Here is a 16664-nt window from a genome sequence, read left to right as displayed (position 1 = left end):
GCTGCTGCACGTAGTCCTGTATTTGCTTTGGAGCAGCCCTGGGACTTTTCCCCGGGGAACGAAGACCAAGCAGTGGCCACCTTCCCTAGAAAGATGTCAACTATGTGTTGCATAAAGAAACAAGATGGCTGCCCAGTGTTGGTGGATAACACGAAAGCTCGTGGCAAAATATGCGCCTGGGTGAGGTGAAGAAGGGACGGGATCCGCTCAAGCGAACAGAAAATGGCGGCCGTCACAGCCCTCCCAAGACTGGGGTCAAACTAGGCCAAGTAGAAATAAGATGGCCGCTGCGCACAGGCTGAAGAGAAGCCTGAATTTGCTGCGCTGCTATAAGAATGTGGCCTGCACTATGGGAAGGCAACATGTGGGAATTTGTTCTAGAGGGCAGGGTAGTATGGCTCTTCCTCCTCCATGTTGTTTCCCCCCCACTTAAAAAACAAGCTGGCCACTGCAAGTAGGCAAAACTAGGCCACATGCAACCACGATGGCTGCCTTGTGCAGGCTGAAGGAAGCCTGGATTTGGGGTGGTGCCACGAGAAGGGCTCCCTGATGGTAAAAAAACACTGTGGAGACTTTGCGTGAAGGGGGCAACCACAAAAGATGCCCTAGAGGGACATCAAGCCACACCGCTTCCAGACCAAGATGGCTGCTGTGGGGAGCCTGAAGGGAAGGCCAGGTGTTGTGAGGACGGGGCTCTGACGCACAGAGATGCAACCTGCAAACTTAGCCCCGCTTGGCGGCGCAACAGGGCCGAGCTGGCCTGACATCAAGAGTGCTGCTCGACTAAGGAGATGGCTGCCGTGCACAGGCCGAAGCCAGGCTGGAGTTGAAGAAGTCAGGGGGAGGCTGGCCAACGGAGCGGGGATGGGGGCGATAGGGGGGTGAATGGGTGGGGGGCATTTCGTGCCATTTCCCCTCCCTGGTGCCCTCTTCACAGGAGCAAGGTGGACCCGAGCAAGACCAGCCAGGCTGAGGCGCTCAGCCCCGCCGCACCCCCCTTCCCGCCGCTTGGCAGCTTGACGCCTGGGTTGTTCCGCCGCTCGCCCGCCGTGGTGACGTGGCGGTCGTCCCGGATGAGGTCTTCGTGGTTCTCGTGGTCCTCATGGTCCCGGTGGTCCGGTGGCAGGGGCGTGGCAGCAGTGGCAGTGGCAGTGACTGTGGTGGCGGCAGCGACCATGGCGGTGACCGTGGCAGTGGCTGTGGCATTAGCTGTGGCGTTGGCGCCCGTGGTGTTGGCCCCGGGGCCGGGCATGACCTCCAGCGGGGGGATGTTGGGGGCGAAGAAGGTCTTGTTGGCCAGGTCCCTGTTGCAGAGGCGGCCAGAGCAGCAGGAGCCCACCAGGTTGACGGCTGCGCTGCCCCTCGCCTCCTTGGTGCAGTCCTTGTTCTGCACGCAGCCCTTGATGGGGCGGCTCAGGGAGAAGTTGCCTGGGGGAGACGGGACGGGGGAGAGTCAGGGGAGGACCTTGGCACTGGGGGTGCTGTGCTGCAGGGAGCGGGGTGGAGGCCCTCTCCTGGCCGTTGGTGCTGGCCCCAATGCACCACTAGGGGGTGCTGTGCTATAGGGAGTTGGGGGCACCTCCCCTGGCTGTCAGTGCTGGCCCCAATGCACCACTAGGGGGTGCTGTGCTCAGTGCTGGGTTTACAGTGGCGCCTGTGGCTCCATGGAGCCGGCCCATGCTCGAAAGGGGCCCTGGCCTGCTCCGCTTGCACTGTGCCCCGAGACCCCGCTGGCTCCCCCTACCCACCCCCTGCTCTTCTCTGCCCCCTGGTCCCACCCCCTGCTCCTCTCTGCTCCCGGCCCCACCCGCTGCTCCTCTCTGCCCCCTGGCCGGACCCCAGGGCACCTCCGGGCAGTCTCTGCTTCCCACCACCTGTGGACCCCACCTGGCTCCCCAGAGCTGAGCCGCCTGGGACTGGTGCAGAAGCTCGGCCAGTCTCAAGCCCAGGGGGGTGGGAGGGATGGGACACAGGGTGGGGGGCTTGGCTGGGCCCCTCCAGGCAGGTGGGTCCTGAGGGAACCCAGTGGGGCAGGTTCTGGCCTGGCTGATCACACCACTCCTGAGGGGCCAGAGCGATTCCCGGCCCCAGGACCAGCCCTGCTGCGCTGCCGGCTCAGCCCGGCAGACACAGTCCCCTCCCAGCAGGGCCGGTGAGTGCGGCCGGGAGGCAGGGGGTGGAGAGTGGGTCTCTGGGGCTGCTGGGCTGTGGTGGGCGGGGGAGGATCTGTGTGTGTTGGGGCAGTAGGGAGTGGGGGGTGCTGGGCAGTCGTGGTGGGGCTGGGGGTGCAGGGCAGGGGTGGTGTGCAGGGTGCTGTACATTTGTGGGGGGGGTAGTGGGCATAGTGGGTCCGGGGGGCTCTGGCCAGAGGGAATTGGGGGGTGTCCCGGTGGTGGTGGGGGGCTGTATGGCACAGCATGGACCCGCCCCGAACGGGCAGGCTGGCAGCACAGGGCTGAGGGGGCCAGTGTGCATCAGGCAGCTGCTGGTCTGTAACTAGTGCCCTGGGCTGGGTGGATCGGGGCCAACCCTGCCAGGCCTCATTGCCCCTGGCTGGCCTCTCGCTCTGGGGACCGACATCCCCACACCAAGCTCTATTGCCCCATGGGGGTCCACAGATAGGTGTGGTGCCAGTTCCACAAAAGGTTAATCCGGCCCTGGCTGTGCTGTAGGGAGTGTGTGGGGGAAATGGGGTGCCCTCGCCTGGCTGTGCTGTAGGGGGGGAATGGGGTGCCCTCGCCTGGCTGTTGATGCTGGCCCTGATGCACCACTAGGGGGTGCTGTGCTGTAGGGCGCGGGGGACCATCCCCTGGCAGTCAGGGCTGGCCCCATGCACCACAAGGGGGCGCTGTGCTATGGGCCTGGGGCAGGGGGCCCTCCCCTGTCAGTCAGGGCTGCCCCACGCACCACAGGGGGGCGCTGTGCTATGGGCCTGGGGCAGGGGGCCCTCCCCTGTCAGTCAGCGCTGCCCCACGCACCACAGGGGGGCGCTGTGCTGCAGCAGAGGCTGCCTGTCCAGGCATGGGGGGATGCAAAGCCAGAGCACAATTTGCAAAGATCTGCCAGGCCCTTGGCCCCCATCGGGGCGTGAACCCCGGTGTCCCGGCCAGCCTGCTGCCATAGTGATTGCACCCGGCTCCCCTGAGCCGCCCTGGCTTCCCGCCCGAACTGGCTCCCTGCGGTGGCCAAACAGCTGCCGCGCCTCTCCCCAGAGGGGGCTGCCTCCGAGTGTCCCGCCCGGGCCTCACCGACTCTCATGGTGACGTTGCCGTGGAAGCAGCCCTGGTACCCGTCGTAGCACTTCACCACCCTGGCGTTGTCGGGGGAGCAGGCCTCGTTGCCTTGGCAGCTGTAGCACTCCAGCCCGTTGGGCACCCGGGCGCTCTCGTTCCCTGGCCACCGGACAAAGAGGGGGCAGTTAGAGAGGAGGAGGTGGGGGTCGGCCCCTCCCTATACTCCCCCCCCGGTGGGGCACTTACCCATCGGCTGCAGCGCCATGGCCTGGATGTCCAGCCGGGAGTTGCAGCGGCTGCTGTTGCAGTTGTGCACCTGGGAGAAGGCGAAGATGCCGTGCAGGTCCACGCCCTTGTCGTTGGTGCCCGGTCTGCCCAGGCCACAGCCCTTCTCGCCCACCAGGAACTGCCCATGGCCTGGGGAGACAGCCGGGGGGTGAGCGAGCCGGCAGAGAACCCAGGCGTCCTGGTTCCCAGCTTCCCCCCTGCCCCACAGCACTAACTCCCCTCCCAGACCTGGAGACAGAACCCAGCCCCCCTGCTCTAACCCATTACATCCTACGTCCCACCCAGAGCTGGGGAGAGAACCCAGATGTCCTGGCTCCCAGCCCCCCTTGCTCTAACCACTAGATTCCCCTCCCCTCCGAGTCAGGGAGAGAACCCAGGCATCCTGGCTCCCAGCTTTCCCCCTTCCCTGCAGCCCTAACTCCCCTCCCAGAACTGGAGACGGAATCCAGTCCCCCTGCTCTAACCCACTAGATCCTATGTGATGTCCCTCCCAGAGCTGGGGAGAGAACCCAGGAGTCCTGGCTCCCAGCCCCTCCCGCTCTAACCACCAGCCCCCACTCCGCTCCCAGAGCCAGGGAGAGAACCCAGTGTCCTGGCTCCCAGCTTCCCCCTCCCAGACCTGGAGACAGAACCCAGCCACCCCCCACTCTAACCACTAGACACCACTCCCCTTCCAGAGCTGGCTTCCAGTCCTCGCCCCGAGGGTTCACTCACTCCATTTCACGGCTGCCACGGTTTCCATGCACAGTTGGGTGTTGTCAGGACACAAGATCGTCTTCATCTTCTCCGGGCTGCAGCCGCCGTCGCCGCGCTCCACACAGCTGTGGCACTCCAGGGCCGTGGCTCCTTCATGGGGGGGGGGAGGAATCTCCGTGAAACCCGGCATGGCTGGCAGGCCCGTGGGGGGACCTCCCTGGGTCTGTCCCCGGCGGTGGGGGGACTCCTAATCTCTCAAAGGCGGGTGACGTTTGTGCATTTCCCCAGGTAATTTTGCACGGCTGTTTACACGGCTCTCTCTCCTCTTTGCACGGATTCTCACCTGCTTTTGTGTGCAGATTTGCACCCTTCCCTCACCACTTTTGCACTTTTCCATGTGAAATTGCACGTTTCCCTGTGTAATTCCATCTGTACAATGTTCACCTTTCCCTTGTAATGTTGCATGTCAAATGACACGGAGACGCGACAATCGACATGGGACCACGTGAAAGTGAATATGCAAATTTGCAAGGAAAGGTGAAAATTAGCATGTCAAATTACACGGAAATATGACAATTGACATGTTATTTTTCACCTTTCCCTTGCCACTTTGCCTGTTAATTTTTATGTTGTCCCATGTCATTTTGCATGTCTATTTGCATGTCATCTTACATGCCAATTTTCACCTTTCCCACATAACTTGGCATGTCAATTTGGACCTTTTCCTGGGTACCACGTATCCCTGTAATTTTACGTCAATTGTCCCCTTTCCTCTCCTCGTGGATTGTTCCCCAAACTCCTGCTTCATAAACATGCAAGTGGGTGTGTTCGCATCTAATGCCCCTGCACATCTTCAGAGACATTCAGTAGCATGTGTCCTCTCCCCTTTTGCATCAGTTTGAACGCACTAGAAGTGTGCTCCCTTTCCCACCTCTCTGGACTCCACCACCCCCGGCTCTGTAAATTCACACGGCGGGTGGCCCACCTCCCCACCCTCGTTGCATTATTTCAAGTGTACATTTGCAGAGATTTGCAGCCTTTTCCCTCCTCTTTGCACCATTTTCTCCAGGCATTCCCACGGACACTTGCACGGGGGAGGTCTCCTTTGCACCATTTGTCTGGGAACTTGCACTTGCATTTGCACTTCTGTTTTGCACCGTTTCTCACGAACACTTGCACGGGCAACTGACCTCCCTCTTCACCCCCCTCTGCCGGTGGGTGGCTGTGTCAGCTCCAGGATGGGGATGACCCCACCCCGGGGTGAGGCTGGCGTCCCTGGGAGAAGTCCTCCCATTTGGCACTATGCCCCAGACCCATCCCAGGTGGAGCGACCTGTCCCAGCATGCACAGCACCTCTGCCCCCTGCCCCAATCCCGTGGCCCTAACATGGGGAATGGAGTCAGTACCCTGCCCCCAGAACTGTGGTGAGCTGGGGGGTCCCCTCTCCAGGAGATCCTAGCGGGGAAAGGCCCTGTGCCCCATTCCTTGCCCCCCTGAGCCAGCCAGCCTACCACTCTGGGACTGGATGGGAACCGACGCCCCCTAGAGCAGAAAGCCCCCTGCCCCATTCCCCACCAGCCAGCCCCCCTGCCTGGGGCTGGATTTTAACGCCATCACTCATTCTCTCTAAGGAGCCAGGTTTCTCTGCCAGATGCAGCTGAGATGAAAACACTCCATCAATCTGCCCCGGGCCCGATCGACCCCTCCAACCTGGACGGGAGGGACCGGTGCCCCAGCCCAGCCCCCGGGTGTGATCCCCGGTCCCGTACCTTGGAGGAGCAGTGTGGCCACCAGCAGGAGAAGGGCACTGGCTCTCGGGGGGCAGGGGGCTCCCATGGCTGCGTCTGCCTGGACCAAGGGGGTTCTCTCGGCTCCCGGCAGCTTCCACGCGACTCCAGCTGCCAGCGCCAAGCTAAGATGATAAATAAGAGGAGGCAGATGGGGCGGGATGTCCCCGCCTCCCCCCTGCACGTCCCACCCTCCCTGGCTTTGGTGTGGAGCCCCAGGCCGGCAATTATTCACGTTGCCTCCCCAGCGCCAAGCCCCGGCGCGTCGGTACCAGGGCGGTGGCTCTCCCAGGAACCAGCCCGGCTGGTCGGGGGAGCGGGCAACGCCTTGGCAGGGGCTTCGATGCTGCAGGCTCAGCGCAGCGGGGAGCGCCCGGAGAGGCCTTGGGGTGGATTGGGGCTGGGGAGGCCCCCAGCAATGGCAAGGGATGAGTGCCCCCAACCAACTCCCCATGACACGGTGCCCTGTGCCCAGTATCACTGCCCGAGGGCACTGAAGTCAGTGCTGACTCAGCGCCTGGCCCCTGGCATGAGCTGGCACCGAGGGCCCAGCCTCAGCCCTGGCCCGGAGGAGTCACGAAACACGCAGCCAACATGGGTGCTCATATGTGTGGCAACCAGCCCCCTAGACAGCAGGTCTAGTGGTTAGAGCAGGGGGGCTGGGAGCCAGGACTCCTGGGTTCTCTTTCCAGCTCTGGAAGGGGAGTGGAGTCTGGTGGTTAGAGCGGGGGGCTGGGTTCTGATTCTAGGTCTGGGAAGGGGAAGTTAGGAGCCAGGACACCTGGGTTCTCTTCCTGGCTCTGGGAGGGGAGGGGAATCTAGTGGTTAGAGCAAGGGGGCTGGGAGCCAGGACTCCTGGGTTCAGTTCCAGCTCAAGGAGGGGAGCAGGGTCTGGTGGTAAGAGCAGGCTGGGCGGGTTGGCAGCCAGGACTCCTGGGTTCTCTCCCCAGCTCTGGGAGGGGAGTGGGGTCTAGTGGTTAGAGCAGGGGGCTGCGAGCCAGGAGTCCTGGGTTCTCTCTCCAGCTCTGGGAAGGAAGAGGTTTCGATAGGTGTGTGGGCAGGGCTGCCCAGAGGATTCAGGGGACCTGGGGTCTTCGGCGATGGGGGGTCCCCACTTCGGCAGTAATTCAGCAGTGGGGGGTGCTTCCACTCCGGGACCCACCACTGAAGTGCCCCGAAGACCTGGCACTTCGGTGGCAGGTCCTGCTTCTGTGGTAATTTGGCAGCGGGGGGTCCTTCCGCCCCAGAGTGGAAGGACCCCCCGCCGCTGAGTTGCTGCTGAAGACCTGGAGCAGAAGAAGCTCCAGAGGCCTGGGCCCCATGAGAGTTTTCCGGGGCCCCCAGAGCGAGTGAAGGACCCTGCTCCAGGGGCCCCAAAAAACTCTCGTGGGGGCTCCTGTGGGGCCCAGGGCAGATTGCCCCACTTGTCCCCCCCTTTTGGCGGTCCTGTGTGCAGGAGGGGTGCTGTGTGTGTGTTGTTGGGTAGCTCTGCCCACCCTGCAGTGCAGCCCCCACCCAGGACCCCGATCCTAGCCGGGGTGGACCCCGAGGCTGCTCAGGCCCAGCAAGGAGGTAGCTGGGGGAGGGGAGGAACAGGCCCGACATCCAGGAAATTGGGGTGCAGCTGGGAACAGACCCCCGAGTCCAGACACGCAGCTGCCCCTCCCTTGTCTCACCTGCTCCAGGGCGAATCCTTCCCTTCCCCAGAGCCGGTACCAGGCAGCGCCTGAGTCATTGGGGCCAGGGTGTGGGGAGCACAGGGCCCCCCTTGTCCCAGGCCCAGGAAACAGAGACACACCCAGGGAAAGACTCAGAGGGAGAGGGTGGGACAGGAGGCCCTTCCCCTCGAGGGGGTACCAGCCCCATCTGGCTCCAGGGCAGAGACAGCACCGTGAATCTACAGCACTCCAAGGATCTGTCCTTGGGGGACTGGGATCGAGTTGGTTGTTGGGGGGCTGGGAGCCAGGACTCCTGGGTTCTCCCCCTGACTCGGGGGGGAGGGGAGTGGAGTCTAGTGGTTAGCGCAGGGAGGTTGGGGGGCAGGACTCCTGGGTTCTGTCCCCGGCTCTGAGAGGGGAGTGGGGTCTGGTGCTTGGGGGGGGGGTGGCTGGGAGCCAGGACTCCTGGGTTCTCTCCCCAGCTCTGGGAGGGGAACAGGGTCTAGTGGTTAGAGCGGGGGTGGCTGGGAGCCAGGACTCCTGGGTTCTCTCCCCGGCTCTGGGAGGGGAGTGGGGGCTGGTGGTTAGAGCAGGGTGGCTGGGAGCCAGGGCTCCTGGGTTCTCTCCCCAGCTCTGGGAGGGGAGTGGGGCCTGGTGGTTAGAGCAGGGGGTGTTGGGAGCCAGGACTCCTGGGTTCTATTCCACTGTCTGCCTCGAGTGCGCTTTGCATTATGTGCAGAGAGCTGGTTTCTACCACGGCACTCAGCCGGGTTCCCCAGGGGCTGGACGTGCCCCATTGGGATTGCAGTGGGTGGCTTTCCCCCAGTCGCTGGCACCAGATGGCAGGGCCGACCTTATGGGTGGGCACTGGTGGTGACTGCTGCTCGGGGAGCCTGGGCAGGAAACGGGCACCTGGGCTCACTTCGCCTGCTGGCCCTACCTGGAGGACGAGCTCTTCCTAATAAAAACATAAGAACAGTCAGACTGGGTCAGCCCGAAGGTCCATCCAGCCTGGTTTCCTGTCTGCCGACAGTGGCCAATGCCAGGTGCCCCGGAGGGAATGAACAGAACAGGGAATCATCAAGTGATCCAGCTGTCGCCCATTCCCAGCTTCTGGCAAACAGAGGCTAGGGACACCATCCCTGCCCATCCTGGCTAATAGCCACCGATGGACCTATCCTCCATGAACTTATCGTGTTCATTTTGAACCCTGTTATAGTCTTGGCCTTCACAACATCCTCTAGCAGGGAGTTCCACGGGTTAACCGTGTGTTGTATGAAGAAATACTGCCCTTTCTTTGTTTTGTTCTTGTGTTATAACAAGGAGTAAACACCACTTCCGTATCTACTTTCTCCACACCTGTCAGGATTTTATAGCCCTCTCTCATATTCCCCATTAGCCGTCTCTTTTCCAAGCTGAAAAGTCCCAGTCTTAAGAATCTCTTCTCATATGGAGGCCGTTCCATACCCCAAATCATTTTTGCTGCCCTTTTCTGAACCTTTTCCAATTCCAATCGATCTTTTTTGAGATGGGGTGACCACATCCCCACCACATCCCCTTCCCGGAGCTCTCCCTGTGGGGTAGGGGTGGGCAGCACCACGGACCAGCCGAGGGGGCTGGCGCCCACTCACACAGCCAAGCATGGGCGACACCGGGCGATCTCTAGCAAGGAAGGGGCCAGTTCCCCTCAGCTGGCCCTGCCTGGAGTGGGCTGGGCTCTCTTGCCAACTTGGCTCCAAGGGTCCCAGAGCATCTGAGACTTAGGGGGGACGTCAGGGTCTCTTGGTGGCTGCTGAGGCCTTGCAAATTCAGTGCAGGCCAAGTCATGTGGTGTGAGCGCCCTCTAAGGGCGAATGGTGGTCAGTACTCTGGGCAGTACCCCAGTTCTATCCCAGCTCTGGGTGGGGAGTGGGGGCTAGTGGTTAGAGCAGGGGGCCTGGGAGCCAGGACTCCTGGGTTCTCTCCCTGGCTCTGGGAGGGGAGTAGGGGCTGGTGGTTAGAGCAGGGGGCCTGGGAGCCAGGACTCCTGGGTTCTCTCCCTGGCTCTGGGAGGGAAATGGAGGCTGGTGGTTAGAGCAGGGGGGCTGGGAGCAGGACTCCTGGGTTCTCTCTCTGGCTCTGGGAAGGGAGTAGGGGTCAGGTGGTTAGAGCGGGGGGCTGGGAGCCAGGACTCCTGGTTCTCTCTCTGGCTCTGGGAAGGGAGTGGGGGCTAGTGGTTAGAGCAGGGGGGCTGGGAGCAGGACTCCTGGGATCTGTCCCTGGCTCTGGGAGGGGAGTAGGGGCTGGTGGTTAGAGCAGGGGGGCGGGGAGCCAGGACTCCTGGGTTCTCTCCCTGGCTCTGGGAGGGGAGTGGGGGCTGGTGGTTAGAGCAGGGGGGCGGGGAGCCAGGACTCCTGGGTTCTCTCCCTGGCTCTGGGAGGGGAGTGGGGGCTGGTGGTTAGAGCAGGGGGGCGGGGAGCCAGGACTCCTGGGTTCTCTCCCTGGCTCTGGGAGGGGAGTGGGGGCTGGTGGTCAGAGCAGGGGGGCTGGGAGCAGGACTCCTGGGTTCTGTCCTGGTTTGCGTGTGGCTGCAAGGCGGTTTCCTGCAGAGGGGAGGCGGGGCGGGGGGAGGACGTAGGGCTCTGGGGCTGTGCCCGGTCTGCTGTCAGGCTGTTTTTGCCAACGCAAGAGCTGCTCTTGGGCAATGTCCTGTCATGTGGCTTCCTTCAGGGAGCAGCCCGGGGGTCTGGAGCTGGGGCGCCGAACACAGAGGAGCCCTTGGAAGCTCGCTGAGCCCCAGCCCAGGTACCCGCTGCTCCCCCCAAGCAGGGAGGGCTGGAGCGGGCCCCATTCTGGGTAGAGGGAGGAGGGTTCAGGGAAGCGCCCGGTGCTGCCCCCTTGCCCCAGGGATGGGCTACAACCGGGTCCTCTGCTGCTCCCAAGGGCCCCTATGGGCTGCAGGCGTCTGGGGGGCGCCCCACGCCTCTTGGCTCGTGGGGCGCCCGTGGGGCTCGGGCTGGGAGCTCGGCTGGGAGAGCCTGGCAGCTCTCAGAGGGGTCTGGATCCTCGAGCCAGACCCCGGCCCCGCGCTGGCTGCACCCGCCTCCGGGGGCCCCCAGGTCTCTGCCCCGCAGCTCCCCACTGCCTCTGCTCAGCTGGCTCCCGGCATCAACTGCGGCCCGCAGGGTCCTAGTGCGCACCCCCACTACAGGCAGGGCAGCCTGACCTCCCCCCCAGACCCTTCCCTTTTCCGGCGGGACCCTCCCCCGCCCGCAGGCACCGCTCCTGCCCCAGGCAGCCCCATCCCCCAGGGAGACTACAGTGAGGGGCAGCAGGAGGGGAGGAGGCACCCACGTGATGGCAGCCCCCCCCCCGGGCGGTTCCTGGACCTGGGAGGGGCCCTAGGAGCACGTGCAGTGACAGTGGTGGGGGTGAGTGTGGTGCAGGGGGTGGAGAAGGGGGTCCCTCCCCCAGACCTCACTGCTGCTGGTGGGGAGAGAGCTGGGGGGAGTCCTCCTCTCTGGCCTGTCTGCACCCCAAACTCCTCTTCCCAGCCCCAGCCCCCCCAGAGCCCAGCCCCCCACACCCCAATCCTCTGCCCTAGCCCTGAGCCCCCCCCACACCCCAAATTCCTCATCCCAGCCCCGCCCCATCCCAGAGCCCAGCCCCACAGCTAGAGCCCTCACCCCCCCACACCCCAATCCTCTGCCCCAGGGGGAACGGGGTCTAGTGGGTTGGAGTGGGGGATGTTTGGGAGCCAGGACTCCTGGGTCCTTGGCTCACCTCACAGAGAGGCCTGATCCCATGTTAACCCTTTTCCTGCAGAACAGTGGGGAGTGTCCAAGAAAATGCAGCCCGGTGATTCCAGGCAGGTCCTGAAGGGGGCGCTGCTCTGCTCCCTGCTCGCAGCTCTGCTGCTCCAAGGTACTGACACGTCCCCACAGAGTCCAGTCCAGCGGGGTCCTGTGCTTACTGGTGGGGGCGGGGGCTGGGAGCCAGGATGCCTGGGTTCTCTCCAAGCTCTGGGAGGGGAGTGGGGGCTAGTGGTTAGAGCAGGGGGTGCTGGGAGCCAGGACTCCTGGGTTCTCTCCAAGCTCTGGGAGGGGAGTGGGGGCTAGTGGTTAGAGCAGGGGGTGCTGGGAGCCAGGACTCCTGGGTTCTCTCCCCGGCTCTGGGAGGGGAGTGGGGGCTGGTCGTTAGAGCAGGGGAGGCTGGGAGCCAGGACTCCTGGGTTCTCTCCAAGCTCTGGGAGGGGAGTGGGGGCTAGTGGTTAGAGCAGGGGGTGCTGGGAGCCAGGACTCCTGGGTTCTCTCCAAGCTCTGGGAGGGGAGTGGGGGCTAGTGGTTAGAGCAGGGGGTGCTGGGAGCCAGGACTCCTGGGTTCTCTCCGAGCTCTGGGAGGGGAGTGGGGGCTGGTGGGTCAGAGGAGGTGGGTCTGGGAGCCAGGACTCCTGGATTCTGTCCAAGCTCTGGCAGGGGAGTGAGGTCTAGTGGTTAGAGCTGGGAGCCAAGACTCCTGGGTTTTCTTCCTCGCTCTGGGAGGGGAGTGGTGTCTAGTGGTTAGAGTGGAGCTGGGGGGGCTTGGAGCCAGGACTCCTGGATTCTGTCCAAGCTCTGGGAGGGGAGTGGTGTCTAGTGGTTAGAGTGGAGCTGGGGGGGCTTGGAGCCAGGACTCCTGGATTCTGTCCCATCCTCTCCTCTCTCCTAGTGGCCATCGGGCTGGAGTGCTACAGCTACAGGGGCGCCTTCACGGGCAGCTTCTCCCTGGACAAGGTGCCCAAGGTTATCTGCGGGCCAGCGCAGAACGTCTGTGCCGAGGGGCTGATCGCCCTGAGCATTGGTAATGCTGCCCAGAAGCTGGGCATCCCAGGACTGTGCCGCTCCCCGAGGGATCATCGGGGCTGAGCCGGGAGCGGGCAGGATACTGGGCTAGATGGAGACATTGTACTGATCTGAGATGGGAGGGATACCGGGCTTGATGTGTCTGTGGGGCTGATCTGGGGGGGGGCAGATATCAGGGTGGCTGGGTCTGTGGGACTGATCCTGGGGGGGTGGGAGAGGGTGGGATATCAGAGTGGCTGGGCCCGTGGGGCTGATCCTGGGGGGAGCGAGAGGGAGCGGGATATCAGGGTTGCCGGGGGGATGAGCTGGGGGGGGATATCAGGGTGGCCGGGGGGATGAGCCGGTGTGAATCTGTGGAACTCCCTGCTGCCCCTTCACTCTCCCGCGGTGGGGTCCCATCTTCCCAGGGGGCCCGCGGATGCTGGTGGTGATGAAGAAGGGCTGCCACACGGCACCATCTCGGGACCTCTCTGGCATCAGCCACGGGCCGTATCTCCCCAACTACTATCACGTCCGCTCCTGCAACGTCAGCCGCTGTAACCACCGGTACCGTGACACTAGCCGCATCCCAGCATTCCCCATAGGTACCAGCCTCATCCTGTGGGGGGCGCCAGATCCCCTCTGGCCCCAGGCAGGGACGGGCTGGCTCAGGGGGTGGGAAATGGGGCAGGGGCCTGCACCCTCTATGGAGCGCCTGGTTTCATCCGGCCCCAGGCATGGACTGGCTTGCTCAGGGGGCACCAGACCCGATCCCACCCACAGCTATTTGGGGTGCTCTGTGTGAACTGATTTTCTGGGTCTCAGCTCAAGTCCTAATGGGTTTCTCCCCCCCACTTCGGGCCCCCACCCCCACCAAGGGCTGTCTGATGAGCTTGGGTTTCTGCATCTCCCTCGTCCCGCCGTCCCCCCCACTCTGTCTAGGTCAGGGGGGCTGGTTCCTCACCCCTTTCCCCTCCCCCCCACAGTGCCCCCAGACAACACCTCCAGCAGCCTCCTGTGCTACACCTGCATTGGGACCACCCCGGAGAGCTGCTCCCTACGCCGTGCCGAGCAGAGCCAGTGCCATGATGACAACCCGCTGTGCTACGAAGGGACAGGCACGGCCACCATCGGTAGGGAGGGCTGGCCTTGGGGATGCCGGGTGGGGGGCAGCCAGGACTCTTGGGTTCCCAGCGCAGTAGGATCAGGGAATGGGGCATGGGCTGCAGGCCAGGGACTGGCTGGCTTGGTGGGGGGAGCTGGAGGGGTCAGGCCCAGAAGTGCAGCTGGAGGGCCCTGTCCGTGGCACTGGGGAGAGGGCTGGCTGGAGCGAGAGGCATCTCAATGGCTGGTTGGGCGTGTCTAGGCCTAGGGAGGGTTGGTGAGGGGGCACCTGGGGGTGGGGTGGGGGGTCTGGCTAGATGGCTGGCTGGGGGATGTCCAGTGGTGAGGGGGAAGGGTGGATGGAGAGGTGTGTGTGGGTGAAGGGACTGGATGGATGGATGGATGGACGGATGGACAGACAGACGGATGGATGGATGGATGGATGGATGGGGGAGTGGATGAATGAATGAATGGACGGATGGATGGATGGGGGAGTGGATGGATGGATGGATGGATGGATGGGTGGACAGACGGATGGACAGACGGATGGATGGATATAGATGCGTACAGGGCTGGCTGGCTGGAGGGCTGTGTACGTGGCCGGCGGGGTGGTGGGGTGCGTCCGGTGAGGGACAGACAGCCAGCCGTCTGACCCTCTCTCTCTGGGGTTCCCAGAGGACTTTGTGGTCCCCATCTATCTCCGCTCCTGCCAGGCACAGGGCTGCGCATCGGTCACGCCGGGAGACCCTTGGCTGAATATCCAGCTCGAGAAAACTTCCTGCTGTGCTCAGCCCCTGTGCAACCACGCGCCGGAGCCGGTGCCCACAGCCAGCCCCCGCCCCTCGCGCACAGCCCCCACCCTGGACCACCCCACCAATGCCAGCCCCTGGCCTGAGCTGTCCCTGCCCGGGCTGCTGCTGGGGGGGCTGGGCCTGATCTGGGATCAGGGCAGGGGATGGAGATGCCCCCTATAGAGGACCCCTCCCAGTTCTGGGTGCACTATAAAGTCTGTCGAGCCAGCCACAGCCTAGTATCCCAGTCCCCTCAGATCCCACCGTGCCCAGCTCCCCCCAGGCACCCCAGAGAATCCCACCCTTTGCCCCCCGCTGCACCGCAGCCCCCATGGAGATGCTGCTCCGGGCTCTTTAATACCTGTCACTCTGTCGCTGTCCCTGCTAGGTGCAGACACGGGGCCCCTGCGTGGCTGGCGACTGCCGCTCCCCCCCCCAAACTCTCCAGCCCGATCGCGCTTCATGTGGGGACTGAGGATTTCTTTGTAAACACGCAGTGGCTGAGCTGGAGACCCCAGAGCTGCCCCATCCGGCCAGGCCGAGGGTATTCAGTGGGAACTGAGGGACGGGGGCCCTGGATCAGCGCCACGGGCCCATCTACCCGGGGTCCCACCTCCTCCTTGCCCCGGGATCGGCTCCACGGGCGCGGTGACGGGTTGTACCCCCCAGGGTGCCGTCTGGGAGCTGTTGGAACTGCTGTGCCCCCTTGATTGTTCGGAGGGGCCGGCTCAGCCCACCTCTCCAGGCCCTGTTATCCCCCAACACGACAGCAGGTGGCGCCACCCACCCAACTGAGTTACCTGAGTGCTTTACCGAAGCCCCCAATCTCCTGCTCCCCCACCTGGCACCCCTGCTGGAGCACAGACCCCGAATGGGCCCGTCTGGCACCGCGCAGGGACCTGGACAGTGCAGGCTCCCCCCTCGGTGTGGGGAAGGGGGGCAAAGAGCCTGCGTTAGCCAAGCGGACACGTCACTCCGAACCCCTCTGGTTCAGATAAACCCTGTGGATTAGCTACAAAAGAGCGAACTGAAGTGATTATAAGTGACCACAAACAGATCACGCAGCAAACAAACCAACCACAACCTGGAGGTGATCCTTGGACTTGTTTATTTCCTCAATAAGCCATCAACAGCGTTTGGCCTGTTTTCTGTTGTACCCGAAAGGCTGCCCGGGGGTGTTCCCACCCTCACGACATGTCTCAGTTCACGCGTGTAGCCAAACTTCGTACCTCTCCGTACACGCAACCTACCAGGAGATTAATGTGCAACAGATTCAGACTTCTAGAATGATAGCTCGCAAAGCAGACGTTGTGCAAGACATATCAGAATTGTATGACAGTGGTGGATGTAGGGGTGCCCGGGTGTCACAAGCCCATCTACCCTGGGATCCTGCCCCCTCCCTGCCCCCCAGATCAGACCCATGGGCCCATCTACCCTGTATCCTGCCCCCTCCCTGCCCCCCAGATCAGACCCATGGGCCCATCTACCCTGTATCCTGCCCCCTCCCTGTTCCCCAGATCAGCCCCATGGCCTATCTGCCCGAGTATCCCGCCTCCTCCCTTCCCCCCAGATCATCCCATGGCCTGACTACCCTGGTATCCCACTCTCTCCCTGCCCCCGGATCAGCCCATGAGCGTCCAGACTCCCTGTCACAGTCTGTGAGTGGACAGTGCCAGCAGTGTGTGTGCGTGTGTGTGTGTGGGGGGGGAGCTAGGTGTTGGAGAGGATGTGGGGCACCCCAGGAAGCAATGCCCCTTCTCTTCAACGGCGATGAGGTTCTGGATGTAGTCTGCAGCAACCACAGAGACCTTGGCATCCCCTAGGAAGAGGTGAGGAGGCTGGTACTAGAGAGAGTCCTGGCTCCTAGCCCCCCTGCTCTAACCACCAGCCCCCACTCCCCTCCCAGAGCCACGGTGAGAACCCAGAAATCCTGGCTCCCAGCTCCCCTGCACTAACCACTAGACCCCACTCCTCTCTCAGATTGGAGGTAGAATCGAGGAGTCCTGGCTCCCAGCAACCTGTCCCGTCTGCCCGCCCGCCCTTGCTCTAACCACTGGCCTCTACTCCCTGCAATGCAGTGCCCCCTGCTGAGCCCTGCCCCCTGCCATCTGAGCCATGACCCAGCCCAGCCCTGCTTAGCATGAGTTGCCAGGGGTGGCTTGCCGGGCAGCCCCCATCCGCCCCCCTAGAGCCTCAATCTCCATCCCAGCTTGCCCAGGGAACCAGGGTGTCAGCATCCCGTTGCTTAGAGAATGTGGGGTGCCAGGCAACCGCTCCTCATCCTTCTTAAAGGGCCAGAGGCCTGGCC

The 16664-nt window shown here is 63.3% G+C and overlaps 2 protein-coding genes across 3 annotated transcripts; one reads left to right on the top strand and one right to left on the bottom strand.

The window, feature by feature from the left end:
- Positions 1-931: 931 nt before the first annotated feature.
- LOC115640625 (ly6/PLAUR domain-containing protein 3-like) lies at positions 932-6053 on the bottom strand. The gene is made up of 5 exons (XM_030543522.1): positions 5987-6053; positions 4236-4367; positions 3480-3650; positions 3249-3392; positions 932-1428 (listed from the first exon to the last, which is right to left on the bottom strand). The coding sequence occupies exons 1-5, from the start codon at positions 6051-6053 to the stop codon at positions 932-934; spliced, it is 1011 nt and encodes a 336-aa protein (XP_030399382.1).
- Positions 6054-10312: 4259 nt separating this feature from the next.
- LOC115640558 (ly6/PLAUR domain-containing protein 5-like) lies at positions 10313-15563 on the top strand. 2 transcript variants are annotated; one of them, XM_030543415.1, is made up of 6 exons: positions 10313-10446; positions 11467-11565; positions 12349-12480; positions 12890-13066; positions 13448-13594; positions 14241-15563. In XM_030543415.1, exons 1-6 carry the CDS (start codon positions 10356-10358, stop codon positions 14537-14539), a joined length of 945 nt encoding a protein of 314 aa, XP_030399275.1. In that variant the 5' UTR covers positions 10313-10355; the 3' UTR covers positions 14540-15563. The 2 variants fall into 2 exon arrangements, with proteins under 2 accessions (XP_030399275.1, XP_030399276.1); XM_030543416.1 differs by having other exon boundaries at positions 10358-10446; positions 11472-11565.
- Positions 15564-16664: the final 1101 nt, after the last annotated feature.

The sequence above is a fragment of the Gopherus evgoodei genome, unplaced genomic scaffold, assembly GCF_007399415.2.
Source record: "Gopherus evgoodei ecotype Sinaloan lineage unplaced genomic scaffold, rGopEvg1_v1.p scaffold_31_arrow_ctg1, whole genome shotgun sequence".
Classification (NCBI taxonomy): domain Eukaryota; kingdom Metazoa; phylum Chordata; order Testudines; family Testudinidae; genus Gopherus; species Gopherus evgoodei.
This window is presented reverse-complemented; position numbering and strand designations above follow the sequence as displayed.